At 38.5% G+C, this 21,911-nt stretch overlaps 1 protein-coding gene and 1 long non-coding RNA gene across 7 annotated transcripts in view; one reads left to right on the forward strand and one right to left on the reverse strand.

Annotated features, from left to right (window-relative positions):
* The window catches only part of GREB1L (GREB1 like retinoic acid receptor coactivator), a 274,898-nt gene that overhangs the window by 65,620 nt on the left and 187,367 nt on the right, over positions 1–21,911 (reverse strand). For 5 of the 6 annotated variants that reach the window (XM_067015553.1, XM_067015558.1, XM_067015556.1 and 2 more), the window contains 8 exons: positions 14,204–14,332; positions 10,908–11,024; positions 10,192–10,311; positions 9,023–9,160; positions 7,265–7,450; positions 2,786–3,112; positions 1,395–1,523; positions 723–857 (listed from right to left, as the gene is read on the reverse strand). In XM_067015553.1, coding sequence (XP_066871654.1) covers positions 723–857; positions 1,395–1,523; positions 2,786–3,112; positions 7,265–7,450; positions 9,023–9,160; positions 10,192–10,311; positions 10,908–11,024; positions 14,204–14,332 — 1,281 coding nt within the window. The remainder of the gene's footprint in view (positions 1–722; positions 858–1,394; positions 1,524–2,785; positions 3,113–7,264; positions 7,451–9,022; positions 9,161–10,191; positions 10,312–10,907; positions 11,025–14,203; positions 14,333–21,911) is intronic. The other variant, XM_067015557.1, reaches the window with a different exon arrangement.
* The window catches only part of LOC136792723 (uncharacterized), a 98,619-nt gene that overhangs the window by 6,383 nt on the left and 70,325 nt on the right, over positions 1–21,911 (forward strand). The gene's annotated exons all lie outside the window — the stretch shown is intronic.

The following is a 21,911-nucleotide window of genomic DNA, read 5'->3' on the forward strand; positions in this document are numbered from 1 at the left end:
GCATTCCCATCAAGTGCAAGCCAAAAGGCTGTCAGCATCCACTTGTATGGATCTGCTTCGTATCCATCCTTCTCCTGTTCTCTGTTCTGTCCTTTCTTAAATTGTCCCTATCAAACAAGGAACTGGGAAAGGATTTGAACCTAAAGGAATCCAATCTAGCGATTGAACTCCTCACCCCTGGTCCCACCGTCCCCCTTGGCATTCTGCAAGCTCATTGTAGGTCAGATATGTCAGTGTTTCTGCTCCAGCTGCCAGAAAGACCTCGCTAACCCTGAGATTATGTGTGTTTTACACAATGAAGAGTAGATGCAGGGAGCAGAGAGCCAGGAGCCCTGCACAGACTGTAGTCTAGATTCTTTCAAGTAGTTCTTTGAAGCCCTACATGAGCACCCACAGTGGTGAGCACAGCTGGTAGAGTTAAGGAAAGTACACCAAGGATTCCTGCTTCCCCCAAAAAAACAAAAACAGAGAGAGGCACTGCTTAAAATAAAGTCTTCAGCTTTGATTTTAATTCTAGGAGACACTTACTAAGAACAAAGGCATTGGGCCCAGGCCACAGGGTAAGGCATCTTTAACTTGAGCCAGACTTATCATGTAGATAATGAGGAAAGGCCTGTCATAGTCTGTGACTTGAAGAAAAGACCTCAAAACCCTTAGAACGACTTAGCTTCTATGTCTGTCCTGAGGACTAGTTTCCTCCTTTTGGCCTGAGGTGACATTACCCAGGTTCTGCGTGGGGATCATAGCAGCAGCCTCCTGAGGTGACACACATTCACTGAGGTCTCCATTGAAAGGGGTCACCACACTATCTCCTCTTCTCTGTTGCATTTTTTCTAGCAGCTTGTCTAGGTCATCACCTATTACAAAATAAAGTGGAGATAAGAAAGTCACAAGGAATGACATGTTTGTATGTCTCCAAGCTGGGCAGTTACGCTGGGCTCCCGTTGAGATCTGTTGGTCATCCCACTTTTCACGTCGGAATTTACACTCAGCCACCCCTGTAGCAGGATCTCGGTAGCTAGAGCTACCCTCGTTTGTATCGTGCTTACAGGTTCCATGCTTCCACATACTAAATCTCTCTCAGCCCCTATAATACTCAGAGCAAGCAGGACGGGGTCATTATATCTCCATTTGACATATTAGAAAACTGAGATCTGGGGAGGCAGAGCGTTGCCCAAGGTCACACAACAAATCAGTGGCTGAGCTGAGGCCTCACATCCTTGTGCCTGGACCCCGTTGCTGTGTCAGTAACAAAATGCTTAGGAGAAACCATTCCAAATGAGGGAAGATCAGCGGGCAAGCTTAAGCTCCACACTCAGCTCACACTAAGATTTAAATTCAGAAAATCACGCAGCCAGGGTCCGGCAGTGTTGCTGAATCTGACTGCCACTCACCTAACGATGTGGTTTTGAAATGCGAAGCCAGGAAACTGACCTTTCCTGTGATGAGCTCATAACTAATTTCTTTCAAAAACTCACTTGTGGTGAGCATGCTCTCTGCCAGAGCTCTGGACTGATGCTGACCTGCAGAACAGAGCGGGAGACAACATGCCAGTGAACAAATGTTCACCGGGAAGTGATTTAGAATAATAAGAACTGGAAACACAACTAAAGTATGTAGCTAGAGGGACTTGGCTAAGAAAAGTATGGCACATCAAAAGATGGGCAATTACACAGCATTTGAAATGACAGTTTCAAAATTTCATTTGAAAAGTTTATAATACAAAGCTAGGTGATCAAGGGAAAAAAATAACATACCTTATGTTTGTAATGGTGAGAACATACCATGCATCTATTTAAAAGACTCGTGAGGAATGTGAAAAACCTTTAAAAAACTGTGTCTGCATGGCTATTATGAATATCAGTCTTAAAAATATAAACTTACGTTGTTTTTTTATTAATGAAAATTAGAAAATGAATGTGTTACACTTTCTGATAAAGCTTTTTGAAAGAAATATATATCACGGAGAGATGGGCAGGTGGTTTGGTCAAAGCAAGAGGGCTTGGCCCCTTTGCTAGGAAGAGGAGAGAGCCATTCACTGAGAGGAGAAAAGCAAAATTTGGTCCAAATGGCAACTCAGGACGGTGCCTGATAGAAAATCAGCACCAGAAACAAAAATCCATTTTGTAACATACCAACTTTCTGAACCTTTTTTTTTTTTTTTTTTCCCTGTACGCGGGCCTCTCACTGTTGTGGCCTCTCCCGTTGCGGAGCACAGGCTCCGGACGCGCAGGCTCAGCGGCCATGGCTCACGGGCCCAGCCGCTCCGCGGCATGTGGGATCTTCCCGGACCGGGGCACGAACCCGCGTCCCCCTGCATCGGTAGGCGGACTCTCAACCACTGTGCCACCAGGGAAGCCCTGAACCTTTTCTTTAGGGTCAATGTTATAACATTAAATATCCTCTTAGTGAAGAGGTGAATATATGAGTTAAGTTCCTGGCAAATATGATTAACTGGTTTAAACCACCTGTGGCAATGGCTTTATCACATGCTAGAGTGGTAACATTTCCAAAACATCTTAAGGACAGAAGTTACACGAGACAAGGGTATCTGTTACTAGGGTGTGCTTTGAAATAATGCTCCCACAAACAGCTGACAGGGACACCAGCCAAACTAAGGGCTACAAAAATCTGATCTGAGGAACAAAGGAAAAGTTAAAATTAGGAGGAAGAACCCAAGTCGGAGCCCTTGACCAGAGATTAATTACATGGATGCCTGAAACACCCCATTAGTATTATTCAAATGGACAGATGATTGAATGAATGGATTGAAAAAATTACTCACCTAATACTACCACACAAAACTCATTTCCTCTGATTTTTGATGCACAAATTGTCACAACATAATCTGGTAGTTTTTGATAGTGTCTCATTTCATTGAGAGTCCTCAATGTCTCTGAAATGCCCTCCGCCAAGGAGTTCTGGGTCACAATCACATGAACCAAGTCTTGAGATACACTGGCAATTAATCTAGCCAGCCAGGGGAGTTGTCCTGGTGACACAGGCATGCACTGACCACCCATCTGCAGGGCTCTCTCTCTCAGAGTAAATTCCTGCATAGCTTTCAGCATAATTTGCTCAAATTCTTCCCTGAGAGGTATCTGATCAGGACCTAAATTGAAGAGAATTACAGCTAGAATTTTTTTTTTTTTAATCACAGCTAGAAAAGAGACACACACACACACAAACACACACATCAGAGTGCAGTCTATTCCAGCTGGCAAATAAGCTCTATACTGCCTCTACTAACCATTTTCCATTGGCAAATTACCTTCTCTTTTCTGTCTGCCTTGATACACGTTTTTTTAAAATGCAGACTTCTATTCTTGATATCTTTAAAAGAAGATGTGCTCAGAGACAGTATCAATTCCATTGTATGCCTTGGGAGATGGTCACTGAAGGTGGTATTTTTGTTGACGTATTAAGCTTGGCGTTACAGAAATAGTTAATGACTAATGAAGCAAGAAGCTAACCTACTGGTATATAATCAGCCTCAGGCTTCACTCATTTCTCATTTTATTCATAGGTACCTTAGAAAAACATTTTAATGTATTGACTCTATACCTAATTTTGAGAATACTGTCCACGAGGAAAACTAAGTTTAATTATTTTTCACTCCCAATTTATATTTAGACAGTTCCATGCTTTCCCCAGATAGAGAATGCTCTCATCACCTAGTTATTCCCCAGGGTTCTGGGTTAAGAATGGCATGTGGCCTTCTTCCCTGGCCGAGGTTATGGTTAAGCTTACATGGGTGATCTGTGGTCCCTGGAATTAGAGGTATTTTGTTTCTCTTTAGAAACTCAACCAGTCTTCTTTTTTGTTTTTGTTTTTGGCCGAGCCGCGCAGCTTGTGGGATGTTACCTTCCCTACCAGGGATCGAATCCACGCCCCCTGCACTGAAGGCGCAGAGTCTTACTCACTGGGCCGCCAGAGAAGTCCCTCAACCAGTCTTTAAGACAAAATAAGCAAGTCAATGTCTGGCATCCAAGTGACACGAATGAATTCCTACACTTAAATTGAAACCGGCAAGACTATGTTCACTCCTGCTACTCAAAGGCATTTCTTTTGCTGTGCGGACCTGAGATTTGAAACTCAGCTTCCTGAAACAGATATAGACCCCCTCAGTGTCTGTGATCTGAGATCAAGCAATAGTTTCAGAATCCAAAGCCAAAATCTCCTTGCAAAGAATACAGGGATGAGGGACTGGACTTCTGTATGGGAACGAGGCACCTGAGTGAGTCAGAAACCTTTCCTTCCTCTAACAGGGGTTTAAGTGGCCTCCCTGGACCCTGCCCATCTTCTCAGGGAAAGTAAAAAAAAAATGCAAGTTTAGTAATGGATAGGATTAGGAAAATTAAATAAAATATCATACATTTTAAAACTAAACAATTTTAATTGGGAAAAAAACAGTTTTTTCCAGGATTGGTTGGAGCCAGAGGGAAGCAGAAGAGTGAAGTTCTCACAGATTTTTCTCTACTATACATGGAAAGAGGGCAAGAAAATGGCAATGCTTACATTGTGTTTATATTTTCATGCCTTCCCCAATCCCTGACTAGTGGATGTCTTATTATCACCTGGGAGCCACCAAAGCTTCTGATCTTCATTTAACTTTATCAAATTAGCGCCACGGTTCGTGGCCACTGAGTACACACTTAGTGGTGAGCTCAAAGTGCAAGATCTGTACTGACTGCATGGAGAAGAAGGGAAGATGGTCATGTACTTAAAGCTTTCTTCCATCAGAACAAATGACAGCTCAAAAGCATGTGGCTGTGACTTCTCCAGTTCCTTCCTGCCTTTTATAGACAATCTGAGGAGGCTGGTTAACAGGTGTGTCCATTAGGCCCCCTCCAAACCACCATGGAGTAACATTTTCTGTTAGGCAGCATAATTAATTGTAAATACAAAGGCATTCTGGGAAAATAAAATATCAGACATGTTCATAGTGTTCTTGGTTGCCTTAAAACTCACTTTTACAGAGTTTTGATTGAATTACTGTTAGAAATTGAGGAAAATGTATCAAAGTTTAAATAAGTTAAGAAACTTTTTAGAGTAAATTGCCCTGCTTCCAAATCACCTCCTGTCATTTCTGCATCCTTAGCCTTTACAGCTAAATTGCAGCAGCCTTTTCTCCACTTTTCACAAGCTTGATAATATATAGTAATTTTTTTTCTTCAAATGCTTATCTTCAGTAACTCAGCGTAGCCCAGGCATCAGGTCTGAAGGCTTTTCAGATAGAGCCACCATAATAGGAAAAGACAAGGTTCCAACAGACTCAGAGTCCTCCAAGAATCTCTGGATTTGCTGATTTCATTATCTACTTCAAAAGATTTTCAGATTGTGAAATAACAGAGACTTTTTTTTACAGTGATTGTAGTGGAAAGGTCTGTTCTTTCTGAAAAATCTTGCTTTTCTTCTTCTCTGTTACCTTCAGATAACTGAGCCATCCAAGTATTATACCTGTCCTTTTAGAAGTTTGGATTTATTTTTTTCAAATGTCAACTTATAATCTTTAGCATATGTGAAAATATTCTTGCTGCCTTCTTCAAAACTTTTGAAGGCAAAAAAAAAAAAAAAAAAATTAAGGACTCCAGAAGAGTTAAAGAGAAGAGATGTCTCAATGTACAAAATTTAGATTAAGAAAAAGAAATATCTATTTATGTTGGACATTGAGAAACATAATTAATTGGTTGCAAGTAAAACTCTGGAGAGAACTGATCCTGCAGGGCAGAGAAGAGTTTTGTCTAATTGAATGAAGATTGTTCTATTTTTTTAAGAAAAGAGCTTTTACTAATTTAAGGAAAGAGGTTTTGTTTTGACCTTTTAGTTCCTTTAATTAACTCGGACTTTGACTATTTAAATTGGTATTGAGATTTTTTAAAATGCTATACTGATAGGCTTGGTTAACTAAAATAGCATTACTTTATGTGGCCTTGTATAACTGATTCTGGACACATCTAGAAGCTAGTTTTTCATCTTGGAACACAGTTGAAAGTCAGTATGTATCAATTAAAATTATGACATCAAATGTCAGACCCAGGTGACTTTTATAATTTTACTACCTACTAATAAAAATGATTAGCAAGTCCTAGATTTATCATGAAAGTGGCTCATGAGATACCTGAAGCCTTGCAAGTTTCAAAAGCCCGTGTCAAAGCAGATCTCATGTCAAAGTAATTCCATGTCAAAGCAGGCCTTTGGGCTCTCAGGGTACTAAGAGTTGCAGCCATGATTGCTATCTGATGCGCCAAAGACTGAAGCTGAAGCTTGTGTGTGTGTGTGTGTGTGTGTGTGTGTGTGTGTTTAACATTGTTTGGCCCATGTTTTTTATTATTTAACACCAAAGTATTTTAAAACATTTAAAAAATTCACAAGAATGCAGATAAAATTTTTAATGTGTAAGTTTACATCTTGAACATTTTCCTAAGTAAATCAGTGGTTTGAAGTCCTGGAGTAGGTATATAATTAGGCTGCATATTAGTTGGCCTACTGCAGTGTGCAAAATAAAGGACATTGCAATGTAAATGCTGCGGAGCCACTAAAGCACTGTCAGGGCACCTGCATACACCCACTGTGGGGCTCAGGAGGAGCTATCAAATAGAGGAAGTGAAGGGTTCATGACCTAGGTATCCCCTTACCCTAAAGCCCAGAAAACCTTCCAGGGAGGTCCAAGTTACTACCTCAATGAAAGGAAGCAGTTTAGGACTACATCAAAGGGATGGAGCTGGAGAAGAAAAAAATGGGTGTAGGGGCAGTGGATAAACAAGATAAAAAGGCTAAGTGGAAAATTGGAAAATAATTGTCTAACACAATGGCTACATTTGCATTCCAGATGGTAGCTGCACTTTCAGAAAGGTGGCTTGGCCTGACTCACAAGGGAGGCACCCATGGCACAGCCCTTGGATAGTCTGCCTACATCATCTACTTTGGAGACTTTAGGACCATTATGGCACTGGACACCAGGTGGAGCAATTTATCTCTTCTAGGACCCAAAGGAGCAAAGCCAGCAGCAAGGGAGTCTAGATCTGAGAGAAATAGGGGGGAGAAAAAGAAATAGGAAAGAGAAGGAAAGGAGTAGGAAAGAAATGGAGGAGAGGAAAGGGAAAAGCCATAGAGAATGGGGTTGAAGAAAAAGAATGTTAGACGTGAAAGAGGGGAAAGTAAGAGGTGGATAAATGTGAGAAAGTGGGTAAGAAAGGAAAATAGTATGTTCCAAAAAAGGATAAAAATCGTCGCCATCAAATGATTATTGAAAATAGCTTACCCAGCCGCACGAGATACTGTATTGTCAGAAGAATCATGTTTTCCACGCTCAGGAGTTGGCTGCCAGTCAAACCTAACTGTTCCAAATCTTTGTTTTCCAACTGTGGAATCTTGTAGCAATTCACCAGCAGAGGACTCACAACAATGTCACCAACATTTCCATAGAAATAGGGTAAAGTGCCATAGCCTGCCCCAATAGAAGCAGGTCAGTAAAGTTCAACATTTCTTTTTGAGGTCCAACAAGGTATATTTGCTCAACTAGGATCAACAATGCTTAACAAAGTTCCCTGCCCTCTGAGATGGCTACCAAACAAATCACTCAAATATATCAATCCCAGGGAATTCATGCGAGTGCTCTAAATTCTAAATTCTACACTTTCATTAAACTAGAACAGGAAGCAAAATACTCAAATTATATTAACACTCAAACTATATTATATAAGAGACATGTTAATATTATATCTCTGCCATAGAGGACTGATGAGAGTTTGCAGAAACATCTCTGTATCCTTTGTAAAACTGCAAGAATAAAATGTTTTCAGATAAAATTCCTGATCAAGTTTCTTTTCAGAAAAGAAGTCAGAAAACAAACAAACAGACAAGCTACAATAACATGTGTCACTTCTTGAGGTTTTCTTTTTAAAAATTTAAGCTAAATTCATTGATCAACAGCAATATTCTTCCCATTGCAGGGACTTGGAGGTTCTTACTCTTTTTGCTATCTTAGCCATTTTTGTTGTGTTCTCTTCCTAATTGTTAGTAAACAGACTTAAATCATCTTAGAAGTAGATAGGACACAAATGTGTTGAAAATACACCCTGTATTGGTAGTATGCTGAAGAGAACAGTCCCTCTGTGAGTCTTTCTAAAAGTCAGACACCAAAGGGTCCTCATGTTTTATGTATCTTTCCAAGGCTTAGTTGCACTGTGCATGCAATTCAAATGTTCAGTAAGAACTTCCTGACTATATGGAATTTAAACAACTGGGATTCCCCCTAGTGCCTATAGGTCCAGGAGCAGTGAATAGGGCAGACTGATAAAGAACAGGGCTCAAAGGGAAACCATCCATGTCTGGCTCAAGCCAACTGCAAGAAACAGATAACACCTCACACAGACATACCATAAAGATCTAGTGGGCTTAAACACCCTATCTGTTTAGTCCCGAAGGTAAAGCCGGCAGTCTTCTTCTGGCCTAGGCTAGCCCCCTGACGAGAGCACTCTTAATGTGGGTATGAAAGGCTTTAAATTAGTCATGGAATCTAGGGACCCCTACATGTCTACACCTCCACTTATAGAGAGCTTGGAAAGGCTCTCACTCCTAAAGGTTTCCCCATGGTTTAGATCTGCAGCTCTGGGGTCTCTTGGTTCTCCCAAGTGGGGCCTCTTCTCTGGCTCAGCTTGTTCCTTTTCTCTGCAGTTTGGCTCCCTTTGACTGAAATGAGCCCTACCCAACCTTGTCTGCTCTCATCCACCCCTCAATTCCCCAGCTGAAACATCACCTCTGAGATGATGGAGAGCTTGACTGTGAACCTCTAGACTGCCCCACTAAACAGTGCTCCTTGTGGGCAAAAAGACTTTGCCTTATTCCCAACTTCTAGTCCATGTTTAGGATATCATGAAGGAGCTGACCAACGAGTGCTTAAAGAATTAATAGGTGGATCAATGAATACCTTCATGAACACATGAATAGACACGCAGTGAAATGGAGGAGTGTTCCTAGATTCCAGCAGACACAGGCAACTTGGAATTCCTTTCCTTACCTATCAGGATTACTGGTCTAACTCCTGAGTTACTCAGCAGATTTTCAGGAACAATTACAGTTTCCCCTGCAGGAATGGGTCGAGGTTGTAAAATTCCAGTTAATGGGGTCTGTGGAACTGGGGCAGATAAAAGGGACTCTGGAAAAAAAGTTGTTTGACAAGAAGGATTAGATAGGAAGGATAAATGAAATATAGTTGAAATCAACACAGCGTTAATACTTTTAATATGCAAGTTTTATAAGTCTAATGGCTTTTTTATTAAAGTAATTTGTGTTTATTGTATAAAATAAGAAGTGAGAAAAACAAACAAAAATATCAACCATTATCAAATCGTCTGGAGATAACTACTATTTAGCATTTTGGCAGTTTTTCCTTCTAGTTGTTTTTCCACATACAGTATTTTGGATTCTGTTTTGTATTTTATCTCCTCCCACCCTAGATTATCAAGGCATATCTACTCATTACAGAAAATGTGAAAAGTATAGAAAAGTGAGAATAAGGATAAATTCATCATTAATCAGTACTACCTAGAGGCAACCACAGTAACATATCAGCATAATTCTTTCTGTATTTATCATTTCTCTGTAGATTTTAGAATCATTTTTTAAACAAATGTAAATTTTTAAAGAACCCCATCTATGTCTTAGAATTGGTATATTTACATTTGTCTGTGTTTCATACAGCAAGGTAGATGAACATTTGAACATTTAATTGTAAGCACCAAATGGCCACAGCTTTGATATTATAAAGGAGAACCAGTTGGTTTTTCAGGATTCTAGTCACAGACTGAACCATCCAATTCAGAAATAATAAGTCTAGGTCACATAAGGAACCAGATCACAGGAGGATACATCAAATACCACTATTGGCAAAGCAAGTTCATCTATGCTCTATAATGGTGGATTGGTAGCATCACACCCTATACAAAGACTGGTTTATTGATACTATAGTGTAAAACAAAGACAGATGATGAATCAAGATCTTTCGTGATGGCACATGTGCTTATAGGGATGGCAGATGTGATAGGGACAAAATATTAGCTGCTATAGTACTGGACACAAAAGTTAGTTAAGGAAATTTATTTTCAAGGGTTCATGGAAAGAACGAGAGTAGGAGGTACCTTTGTTAATTTTAGGAAACTTAAAACCCATCTTCTGTTGAAATCTTACCAGTTCTTGAAAGAGGGCGAACTGCAGGAATAGGTACAACTAAACCAGGTTGGGGGACAGGTGACCCAGGATACCATCCTCGGTGTCGTTTCTTTGGTGGTCCAGAAATGAACATGGTAGCTGAATACAAAAAGAAAGATGAGCCTTGTCCTTAGTAATGGAAGAAGGGAAAGAAGCCAAAGTAACATAGGACCTTTACTATGATTATACTCAGAAAGTCGAAGTCACTTTTCTAGAGGTAAATATAAAGTTAGAAAAAGTCACACACTAACAGCACTAACAGCTGCAGGCTGTTTTACAATGTACAGTTCCACCCAGATTATTTCATCTGATTCTATCAACAATGCTGTGAAGTTGTAGGACAACTACATTGTTATACCCATTCTGTAGATGGTGAAAGGAAGGCTCACATTTACCCAGAGTCACACAACAGAGAGGAACTATGAACCCTGTACTTTGGTAATCAAAGCCCATGGCTTTTCAAGACACTTCTTATATATTTGTTTCAATGTTATTTCCTAGGTAGGTCCACCCTTGTAGAATCACCAAGATATGTAATCATAATTGTTCATACCAATCATAAATTTTCAAAACATTGCACAAGAAGCTAAGGAAAAACTGAGAGTGTGCTGCCAGATAATTAATCATTCCAAACTCTCTGGAGCACTTCTCCCATAATTAAGTGTTATTTCAAAACTCTAAGATGGGTATTGTACCTTGGTCTCCTGAGGCAAAGCTAGGTCTTGGTGACAAAGAGTAATTCCCTGGGCGGGCTGGAGTGGAGCTAGATGCACTGCTCTTCCCTCCATGGCTACTGTTTCCATTAGCAGCATCTGTGGTACACAAGAGGAGCCACTCAGAACAGTCTGGGCAGGACACTGCTTTCTGTGATGCTGCAACCATATGACAAACCTCACATAGGATTCAAAGAAATCCCACTGATGGAACAGCCCAGTTGTACAGAGCCAACTACAACCACCAGAGTAGTACTTTAACTAACATGAAATGTCACCCAAAATAATTTTCTAGGACCCCAAGAGATCTTTTAGAATTATTTTCAGTGAAGTCTTTGGAGATGGTGGGTAGAAAAGAAGAGAAAACTTTTTTTTTACCTTTTATCATGGAAATTTTCAAACATATATGAAAGCAGAGAGAATGGTATATAAACTATGTACCCATCACCCAGCTTCAACATTTATCAACATGTGGCCAATCCTGCTTTATTTATACTCCCTATCTTTTCCCCCCACCCACATACACACATATGGGCTCTGGATTATTTTGAAGCAAACTCATTTGTCATATAGTTTCATCCATAAATACTTTTGTATGTGTTTCTAAAAGAAAAGGACTCTTAAAAAACATAACCGTGATATTTTTTATACTTAAAATGAACAACGATCAATAATTTCTAATATCAAATATCCCACCAGTATTCAAATTTCTCCCAATCAGCTCAGAAATGGCTTTTTACATTTCTTGTTCAAACTGGGGTTCAAAAAATATCCACACACTGAATTTAGTTGCTATGTACCTTAAACCTCTTTTAATCTATAGAATTCTTCTTCTTTTTCTTTCTAACAATTAATTTGCTGAAAACCTGGAAGAATTTCTCATTTCCTGTATTTTGCTGATTGGATATCCATGGTGTCATTTGATGTCTCCTCTAATTCCTAAACTAATCATTAGATATAGACGTTTGCTCAGATTCGAGTTTGACTTTTTTTGGCAAGAGTATCTCATAAGTCCTGTTGTATACTTCCATTAAGAGGCACATAATGACCAGTTTTCTCTTTTCTTGTGATGTTAAGATTCATCAGTGGGTTTAAGAGTTGTCAGCCTAATCTTCAAGTTACAAAGTTGTTCATCAGCCTCTCATCTGATGGTTTTAGCAATCATGATGATTACTGCCAAGATCCATAATTTCATTAATTTTTCTTCTATGCTGTAAAAACTTGGACTCAGTTTGTTCCAGTTTGTAATCTAAACAGAAGGCAGATTCTGTAAGAATTGTTGGACCAGAGTAAGAACAAAAGTGGTCTGGATAAATTATGATACCTAACTATTGGAAAGTTTCCAAGAATGATAGGTTCTCTTTCTCTTTATTTTTCTTCCACCTCTCTGACCATTTCTTTTTCTTAAGCACTGAAATTTTCTACGGGGCTACCTTTAGTTCATAGCTTGCTTTACCCTACATTTCTCCTTGACTGACACTACGTGGTGATTTTAACCATATTCTGGTGGCTCAACTTTATACCATTAGTCCTGCTTTCCCCCTACGATAAATTAAATTACCATTGAGTAGCTCCACTTGGATGCCTCATGGGTATTTCAAACTCATCATGTCCAAAATTGAACTCACAATCTCCTCCTGGGGAACCTGCTCCCCTTGCTGTATTCCCTATCTCAAGCAATGGTACTAACCATTAGCCCAGAAAGATGGACATCAACTGAGACCTCTTCATCTGCTTTACTCTCCCATTAATCAGTCAAGTCTGCTCATTTTACATCCTGAGTAGTTCTCCAATCTGTCTCCTCCTCTCCAACCTATTTTCACCCTGGTCAAGGACCTCATCATTTCTCACCCAGACTATTGAATGACCTGCAACTTGTATTCCCAATGCTTTCTTTTTGCTGCCAAAATGATCTAGCTTAAGTTAAAATAAGACCATGTCACTCCCCTGTGCCATAAGTTATAGAGTGAACTCCATACTTCTTATTCTGACCTCCTATGATCTTTCCCTTTTCTGACTCTTGCTCACCTTCTGCTACTCCCTGAGTTTTACACTGATGTTTCTAACGAGTCCAAACTGATGGAAGTTCCTGCACATGTCATGCTGCTTCTTTCCTTTCCTTTTCCTTTCAAGCTTTGCTCCTGCTTTTCCCTGAATTTGAAATGTCTTTCCCCTATTCCCTGACCAGGGTTTGAACCCACTGCCCCTGCATTGGAAGTGCGGCATCTTAACCACTGGACCACCAGGGAAGTCCCCAAGAACTTGTTCTCGATTACTCCCTAAAATGCTGGGCTTACCCCCCCTCCTCTGTGCTCCCCTAGGATATTATGTATTTATTGCAGTACACTGAAAATATCTTCTTTTAGGTTGATCTCCTCTGCAAGGTTACAAGTACATTAGAGGTCAGCGATTGAGTCTTATTTATCTTAGTATCTATCCCCAGTTCCTCAGTATAGCAGGTAACCAAGAAATTTTTATTGAACAGAATCAACCTGCTTTGTCTCCCCTGTGTGCCAAATGTCATTCATTAACTCTTCTGGATGTAACACAGAAAACATAAAGCTTTGTATAAAAATGTGTTATTGGGGCTTCCCTGGTGGTGCAGTGGTTGAGAGTTCGCCTGCCGATGCAGGGGACATGGGTTCGTGCCCTGGTCCGGGAAGATCCCACATGCCACGGAGTGGCTGGGCCCGTGAGCCATGGCTGCTGAGCCTGCACGTCCGGAGCCTGTGCTCCGCGGCTGGAGAGGTCACAGCAGTGAGAGGCTCGCATACCACACACACACACACACACACACACAAAAGCGTTATTGTAGACAGCCCCACTTTTGCCTTCAACTGGCGAAGAAGGAGCTTCTGTTTTCTTCTACCAAATTGTCAATTAAATTTCACACAAGTCTTTTATGGACTAGGTATTTACCAAATAAATATAAGTGAGGAGGGCTTCCCTGGTGACACGGTGGTTAGGAATCTGCCTGCCAATGCAGGTGACACGGGTTCGAGCCCTGGTCCGGGAAGATTCCACATGCTGCGGAGCAACTAAGCCCATGTGCCACAACTTCTGAGCCCGCGTGCCACAACTACTGAAGCCCGTGTGCCTAGAGCCCATGTTCCGCAACAAGAGAAGCCACCGCAATGAGAAGCCTGTGCACTGCAACAGAGTTGCCCCCGCTCGCCGCAACTAGAGAAAGCCTGTGTGCAGCAACAGACCCAACACAGCCAAAAATAAATTTAAAAGAAATAAATTAAAAATATATATATAAGTGAGGAAAACATCACCTGCAGCAAAAGTCTTCCCTACAACCTGCAAAGACAAAGCCAGTGGCTTCACAACATTCTTATTCCAGGTCAGGTCCTGAGCTCCACTTAAATTGATTGCAGAATTAGCTGGACTGAGAACCGGTGAATCTTTAAAATGAAAGACGTTGTTCAAATTAGAAACTATATATGCAGGAAGGAAGTTAATTCAACAAGAGTGAGCTGAGAGAGACTATAGAATTTCAGTTTTTCCCTTGATCTATTTTAAGAAAGTCCATTTATCTGTACATAGGTTTTATTTTCTTTTTTATGTATTTAACAAACACTCACTAGTGGTACTATGTGCTAGGTGCTAGTTTTAAGTTTAAGCACTTTAAATATATCAATTCACCTAATTCCTATATGAACTCAATGAGGTTGGTACTATTACCTTAAATAATGGTAGCCATTTAACTTGGTCAAAGTCATATGATGTGGCATCAAGGATATCATCATGTGCCATATTAAAACTGTCTCCACAGTTTCTCTCAAAGCCATATTTTAATGAGATATATTTATCTCAATCTAGATAAGTTTGTCATTTGAAAAGTGTCATGTAAGCTAAGTCATTGCAATGTAGGGGAAAGGACTTTTCTCTGAAGAAAAGTTGCTTTAATATTTGGAATAAACTAGAATTTTTCCCTATGTAATACCAGAGACATCCAAAAGAAAATTCTTATTTGGCAGAAAAACCTGCCATTTCAGAGGCAGGTTATGGGAGAGATAAAGACTCCAGGCAACTGGAGTCTTCCAAAATGAATATAATAGACCCCAAATCCCTGACTCTACACCAGCAGAACAACTTAATCAGGTAACACAGGAAAGTGTCAAAGGGACTGTTAAAACTCTGAGAGTTTGAAAAACAAAGTGTTCTAAAGAGCAGGATACTGATGGTGCTACATTAGAAATTATCTAAAATATTAGTGCTCATGCCACAATGTGATTCCTGATACATGTGATCAGTGCTTATCATAAGAACTCAAAATACTGAAATGGTTCCCTACTGGCTCAGAAGAGTTATGTGCCTCTCTGTGGGACTGACTTACATCAGGGAGTGATTTTAATGTATATAGGAAGAATAGAGGCCAGCAACTGTACATAAAAACATTATAAAGTGACAGGAAACTGAAGACAACCTGAGTTTTTCAGGTATTAACAGAGAACCTTAAGGACAGGAATCCCAGGTAAATTTGACATGTCACTACACAGGTTGGTTATTGCATTTCAGGCCACAAATATGATGTTTGGTGCAAGACTAGTAGCTTACTACACTAGTTTATACCTAGAATTTTAGCATATTTCTAACAGTCCAGGTGAGCATACAGGTGAAATCTGGTTAGCAAATTATAAAGGGTGGTAACCTTTTCAAGTCAATGAATTCAAATTAGCACAAACAGATATTTAAATATTAACAAAAGGGTACAAAATCAATGTACAGAAATAAATCTTCCTATATAAAAACAATGAACAACAGTTAGATAAAAGGCCTAGGAATAAGCTTAATAAGAAATGTACACAACTATATGAAGAAAAATTTATCATATTTCTCATATAATGTCTGGGATTTGTTGTAAAACATTGAGGGAGGGAGAGAGGCAGTAATACTGAAAATATGGCCATGTGTTCATAATTATTTAAGCTGGGTGATAGGTCCACAGTGATGGTCTGTGATATTATTCTCTCTGTTTTTAACTTTTCATATTAAAGATTTTTAAAAATTAAAAATTTTTTCTGAAGACCTTGAAAATAGGCCTGAACAAACGTTAAGACAACCATGTTTCAGATCAGAAATAGTCAATGTCAAAAAAAATGCCAATCAATCTAAGTTAATTCATAAATTTAATATGATCCTAAGAAAATACCAACAGGTTTAGATATTATTAGAATTACTATTAGAATTATTAGTAAGTAAGCAAATTGTTTAAGTAAGCAAATTGATGTAATGTTGATATGAAAAAAATAAGCACACAAGAATAGCAGGAAACATTCTGAAAAATAAGAGAAATGACGAGGTTAACATGATGATATAATAAGACTTATAAAACCACAGTCTATAAAATACTGTGCTCCCAGTGCATTAGTAGACAAACAGAACAATGGAAGAACAAAGACAGTAAGAAGCAAATGCAAATACACATAAAAATTTAGTATAAGATAAAGGTAGCAGCTCAAAGCATCAATGAACATGAACCATTCAATAAACTGTGCTGTGGTAATTGGACATATAAGAAAAAAATTAAGTTGGATCTACAACTTACACCAAATACCAAACAAAATCAAATGGACCAAAAGTAGAAACTTAAAAACTGAAGATACAGAAATAATAGGAGAAAACATGGGAGAGTCAATTATCACCTTGAAATGGAAAAGGCCAAACTATTGTTCAAAATGCAGAAGCCAAAAAAATTTATATATTCAGCTACATAAAACTTAAAAAATTCTGTATGACAAAACACACTATATATGCAAACAGTAGCTAGAAAAGAGCTGGAGTGACCATACTAATACCAGAAAAAATAGACTTTAAGAAAATATTATTACTAGAGAAGAAAAAGGACATTTTATAATGATAAAAGTGTCAATACATCAGGAAGACATAACAATTATAAAAATATAAACATATAAACAACAGAGTCCCAAATTCATGAAGCAAATCCTGACAAAACTGAAGAGAGAAATAGGCAATCTGATGATAACAGTTTGAGACTTCAGTACCCCACCTTCAATAATGGATAGAATAACTAGGGAGACAGTCAAGAAGGAAATAGAAGACTTGAGCAGCACTATAAACCAAATAGATGTAACTGATATCAACAGAACATTCCCTGAACAAAAGCAGAATATACATTCTTTTCTAGTGCACAGGAAACATTCTCCAGGATAGACAATATGTTAGGTGATAAAACAAGCCTCAATAAACTTAAAAGAATTGAAATCATATAAAATATATTCTCTAACCTCAGTGGAATCAAATGAGTGATCAATAACAAGAAAATTTGAGAAATTCACAAATTTGTGGCAATTAAACAATGCATTACTAAATAACCAATAGATCAAAGAAATCACAAGGGGAATTAGATATCACTTTAAGATAAATGAAAATGAAAACACGACAATTGAAAACTTATGAGATACTGTTTAAAAAGTGCTTAGAGGAATATTTATGGCTGTAAATGTCTATATTAAAAAGGGGGACTTCCCTGGTGGTCCAGTCAGTGGTTAGGACTCAGCACTTTCACTGCCATGGGTCCCTGTTCAATCCCTGGTTGGGGAACTAAGATCCCACAAGCTGTGCAGCATGGCCAAAAAAAAAAAAAAAAAAAAAGGAAGAAAGGGCAGAAGATCGAAATAGATATTTCTCCAAAAAAGACCTACAGATGGACAAAAAGCACATGAAAAGATGATTAATATCGCTAATTATTAGAGAAATGCAAATCAAAACTACCATGAGGTATCACCCCTCACCAGTCAGGATGACCATCATAAAAATGTCTACAAATAAGAAATGCTGGAGAGGGTGTGGAGAAAAGGGAACCCTCCCACACTGTTGGTGGGAATGTAAATTGGTACAGCCACTATGGAGAACAGTATGGAGGTTCCTTAAAAAAATAAAAATAGAGTTACCATATGATCCAGCAATCCCACTCCTGGACATATATCTGGGGAAAACCATAATTTGAAAAGATACATGTACCCAATATTCATTGCAGCACTATTTACAATAGCCAAGACATGGAAGCAACCTAAATGTCCATTGACAGAGAATGGATAAAGAAGATGTTGTACATATATACAATGGAATATTACTCAGCCATAAAAAAGAATGAAATAATGCCATTTGCAGCAACATGGATGGACCTAGATATTATCATACTAAGTGAAGTAAGTCAGAGAAAAACAAATATCATATGATATCACTTGTATGTGGAATCTAAAAAAATGATACAAATGAAATTATTTACAAAACAGAAAGAGACTCACAGACTTAGAAAACAATTTATGGTTACCAAAGGGAAAGGTATGGGGGGAGGGATAAATTAGAGGTTTGGGATTAACATATACACACTACTAAATATAAAATAAATAATCAGCAAGGACCTACTCTATAGCTCAGGGAATTCTACTCAATATTCTATAATAACTTAAATGGGAAAAGAATCTGAAAAAGAATAGATATGTGTATATATATAACTGAATCACTTTGCTGTACATCTGAAACTACCACAACATTATAAATCAACTATACTCCAATATAAAATAAAAATTAAAAAAAAATAAATAAATGAAAAGGAAGAAAATCTCAAGTAAAAAAAAGTAAGAAAAGTAAACTAAACCCAAAATAAGCAGAAGAAAGGACATAATAAAGACTAGAGCAGAAATGAATGAAGTAGGGAATAGAGAAACAATAGTGAAAATCAGCAAAACCAAAAGTTTGGGGCTTCCCTGGTGGCTCAGTGGTTGAGAATCCGCCTGCTGATGCAGGCGACACGGGTTCGTGCCCCGGTCCAGGAAGATCCCACATGACGCGGAGCAGCTGGGCCCATGAACCATGGCCACTGAGCCTGTGCATCCAGAGCCTGTGCTCCGCAACGGGAGAGGCCATGACAGTGAGAGGCCCGCATACCGCAAAAAAAAACCCCAAAAAACTAAAAGTTTGTTCTTTGAGTAGATCAACAAAATTGACAAAACTTTAGCCAGACTGACCAAGAAATAAAGAGAAAAGATGCAAATTACTAAAATCAAGGTGAAAAAGAGGGCTTTGCTGGCAAACTTACAGAAATAAAAAGAATTATAGAGGAATACTATGAACAATTGTATACCTTTGTTGTGGACTGAATTGTGCCCCTGTCCCCACAAATCATATGTTGAAGCCCTAATCTCTAGTACCTTAGAATGTGACAGTATATAGAGTCCTTAAAGAAGTAATTAAGGTTAAATGAGGTCATAAGGGTAGAGTTCTAATCTAATATGACTGGTATCCTTCAAAAAAGAGGAAGAGACAACACGGATGTGCATGCACAGAGGAAAGGCCATGTGAGGATATAGCAAGAAGGCAGCTGGTTATCTGCAAGCCAAGGAAAGAGGCCTCAGGAAAAGAAAACACCCTGCTGCACCTTGATCTTGGACTTGCAACTTCCAAAACTGTGAGAAAATAAATTTTTGTTGTTTAAGCCACTCAGTCTGTGCTATTTTGTTATGGCAGCCCTACTTAACTCATAAAGACATCAAATTAGATGACTCAGATAAAATGGACAAAAAGGAAATACTAAGGAATACACTATAAAACTACTAAAGCTAATACATGAGTTCACCAAAGTTGCAGGATACAAGATCAATATACAAAAGTCAATTGTATTTCTATGCACTTGCAATGAACGACACAAAAATAAAATTAAGATAAAAGTTCCATTTACAATAGCATCAGAAAAAATAACTGCTTAGGAATAAATTTAGTAAGAAAAGTGTAAAACTTATACTGTGAAAACTATAAAATATTATTAGAAGAAATTTTTAAAGACCTAAATAAATGGAAAGACATTCCATGCTCATGGATTGGAAGACTTAACATTGTTAATACGGCAATACTCCTCAAATTGTTCTACAGATTCAATAGATTCAGCAAGGCATACCAAAATTCAAGCTGGTTTCTTTGTAGAAATTGACAAGTTAATTCTAAAATTCATATGGAAATGCAAGGGGCCCAGAATAGCCAAAATAATCTCAAAAAAGAAAAGCAAAGCTAGATTCATATTTACCTATTTCAGAACTTCATACAAAGCTACAATTATCAATCAATGCAGCACTGGCATAATGAAAGATGTACAGATCATTGGAATAGCATTGAGAATCCAGAAATAAAACCTTACATTTAATGGGCAAATGAATTTTGAAATGAGTGAGTGCTAAGAAAATTCAATGTATTAAAAAATAGTCTTTTCAACAAATGTTATGGGAAAACTGGATATCCACATGCATAAAAATGAAGTTGGAACTCTTCCTCACACCATATACAGAAATTAACCAAAAATGGATTATAGATCTAAATGTAAGAGTTAAAACTATAACACTCTTAGAAGAAAACATAGCAGTAAATCTTCATGGCCTTTGGATTAGGCAATGGTTTCTTAGATGTGACACCAAAAGTACAAGCAACAAAAGAAAAAAAATAGATGAACTGGACTTCATCATGACAAAAAAAAATTTGTGCTTCAAAGGACACCATCAAGAGAGTAAAGAGACAACTCATAGAGTGGGAGAAATATTGTAACTCATATATCTGGTAAAGGACTTGTATCCAGAATGTATAAAGAACTCTTACAACTCAATAAAAGAGAGACAAATAACCCAACTGAAAAATGGGAGAATGATTTGTAATAGACACTTCTCTAAAGAAGATGTACAGATAGCCAATTAGCACATGAAAACATGCTCAACATTATTAGCCATTGGAGAAACACAAATCAAAACCACAAAGAGATACTACTTTATACCCACTAGGATGGCTAAAACAAAATAAGACAGACAATAACAAGTGTTGACCAGGATATGGAGAAATTGGAACCCTCACACATTACTGGTAGGAATGTAAAATGGTGCAGCCACTTTGGAAAATAATTCCTCAAATGGATAGACACAGAGTTACCATATGACTCAGCAATTCCACTCCTAGCTATAAAATGAGAGGGAAGTGAAAACACATGCCCATACAAAAATCTGTACGCAAATGTTCATAGCAGCATTATTCATAATAGCCCCAAAGTAGAAACAACCTAAATGTCCATCAACAAATAAATGGAAAAATAAAATATGGTATATCCATAAAATGGGATATTTCAGCAGCAAAAAGGAATGAAGTACTGATACATGCTACAACATGGATGAACCTTGAAAACATTACGTCAAGTGAAAGAAGCCAGTCACAAAAGGCCATATGCTGTAAGCATGTAGTCAGAAAGCACAGTTAGGCATTAGATAAGGTCAGAGTTAACTTTCCAAAATGTAAATCCTTTTATGTTATTCCCTAATCTTTACCACCTTGCACATGCTTCTATTCTTGAATTTATCAGGTATGGTGACATTGGCATATTCAGCATTTAACACTAGTGGTTTTGATTATTTGGGAGCAGCCCCAATGTCCAAAATGCAATAGCCTGTGATCTTGCTCAGACATGAATCTGAACTGTAGGCTGTTGTGCAGAATCTGGTGCTTAGATAGTGAGTAAGCAGCTGATTGCCCAGCATGTGTATCTCATCAAGGCCTGATTATCTCTACTAGTGAACTTGTAAGCACTGGAGGATTTGCAAACTTGGAAAATTTCTTGAGCAAGTCACAGCTCTATGCTCTATGTTGTAGGAGTTTGTAATTTCCTATTTTCCCACTAGGTCATGAGCTCCTTGAGGGCATCCCCAGCTCCTGGCACAATGTCTGCCACATAATGGTTAAAGAAATAGAGTGGAAAAAAAGAAGCCAAACGACTTCCTTATCCTCTTTATGCAATAGTTCAATAATTCTTTGTTAGTGCAAAAGCACTGGGGGTGGGGAAACTTTCTTAAAAAGGGAGCAATGTGGACCTCCCTGGTGGTGCAGTGGTTAAGAATCCGCCTGCCAATGCAGGGGACACGAATTTGAGCCCTGGTCCGGGAAGGTCCCACATGCCGCGGAGCAACTAAGCCCGTGTGCCACAATTAC

This window comes from Kogia breviceps, chromosome 15 (genome assembly GCF_026419965.1).
Source record: "Kogia breviceps isolate mKogBre1 chromosome 15, mKogBre1 haplotype 1, whole genome shotgun sequence".
NCBI classification, from domain to species: Eukaryota; Metazoa; Chordata; class Mammalia; order Artiodactyla; family Physeteridae; genus Kogia; species Kogia breviceps.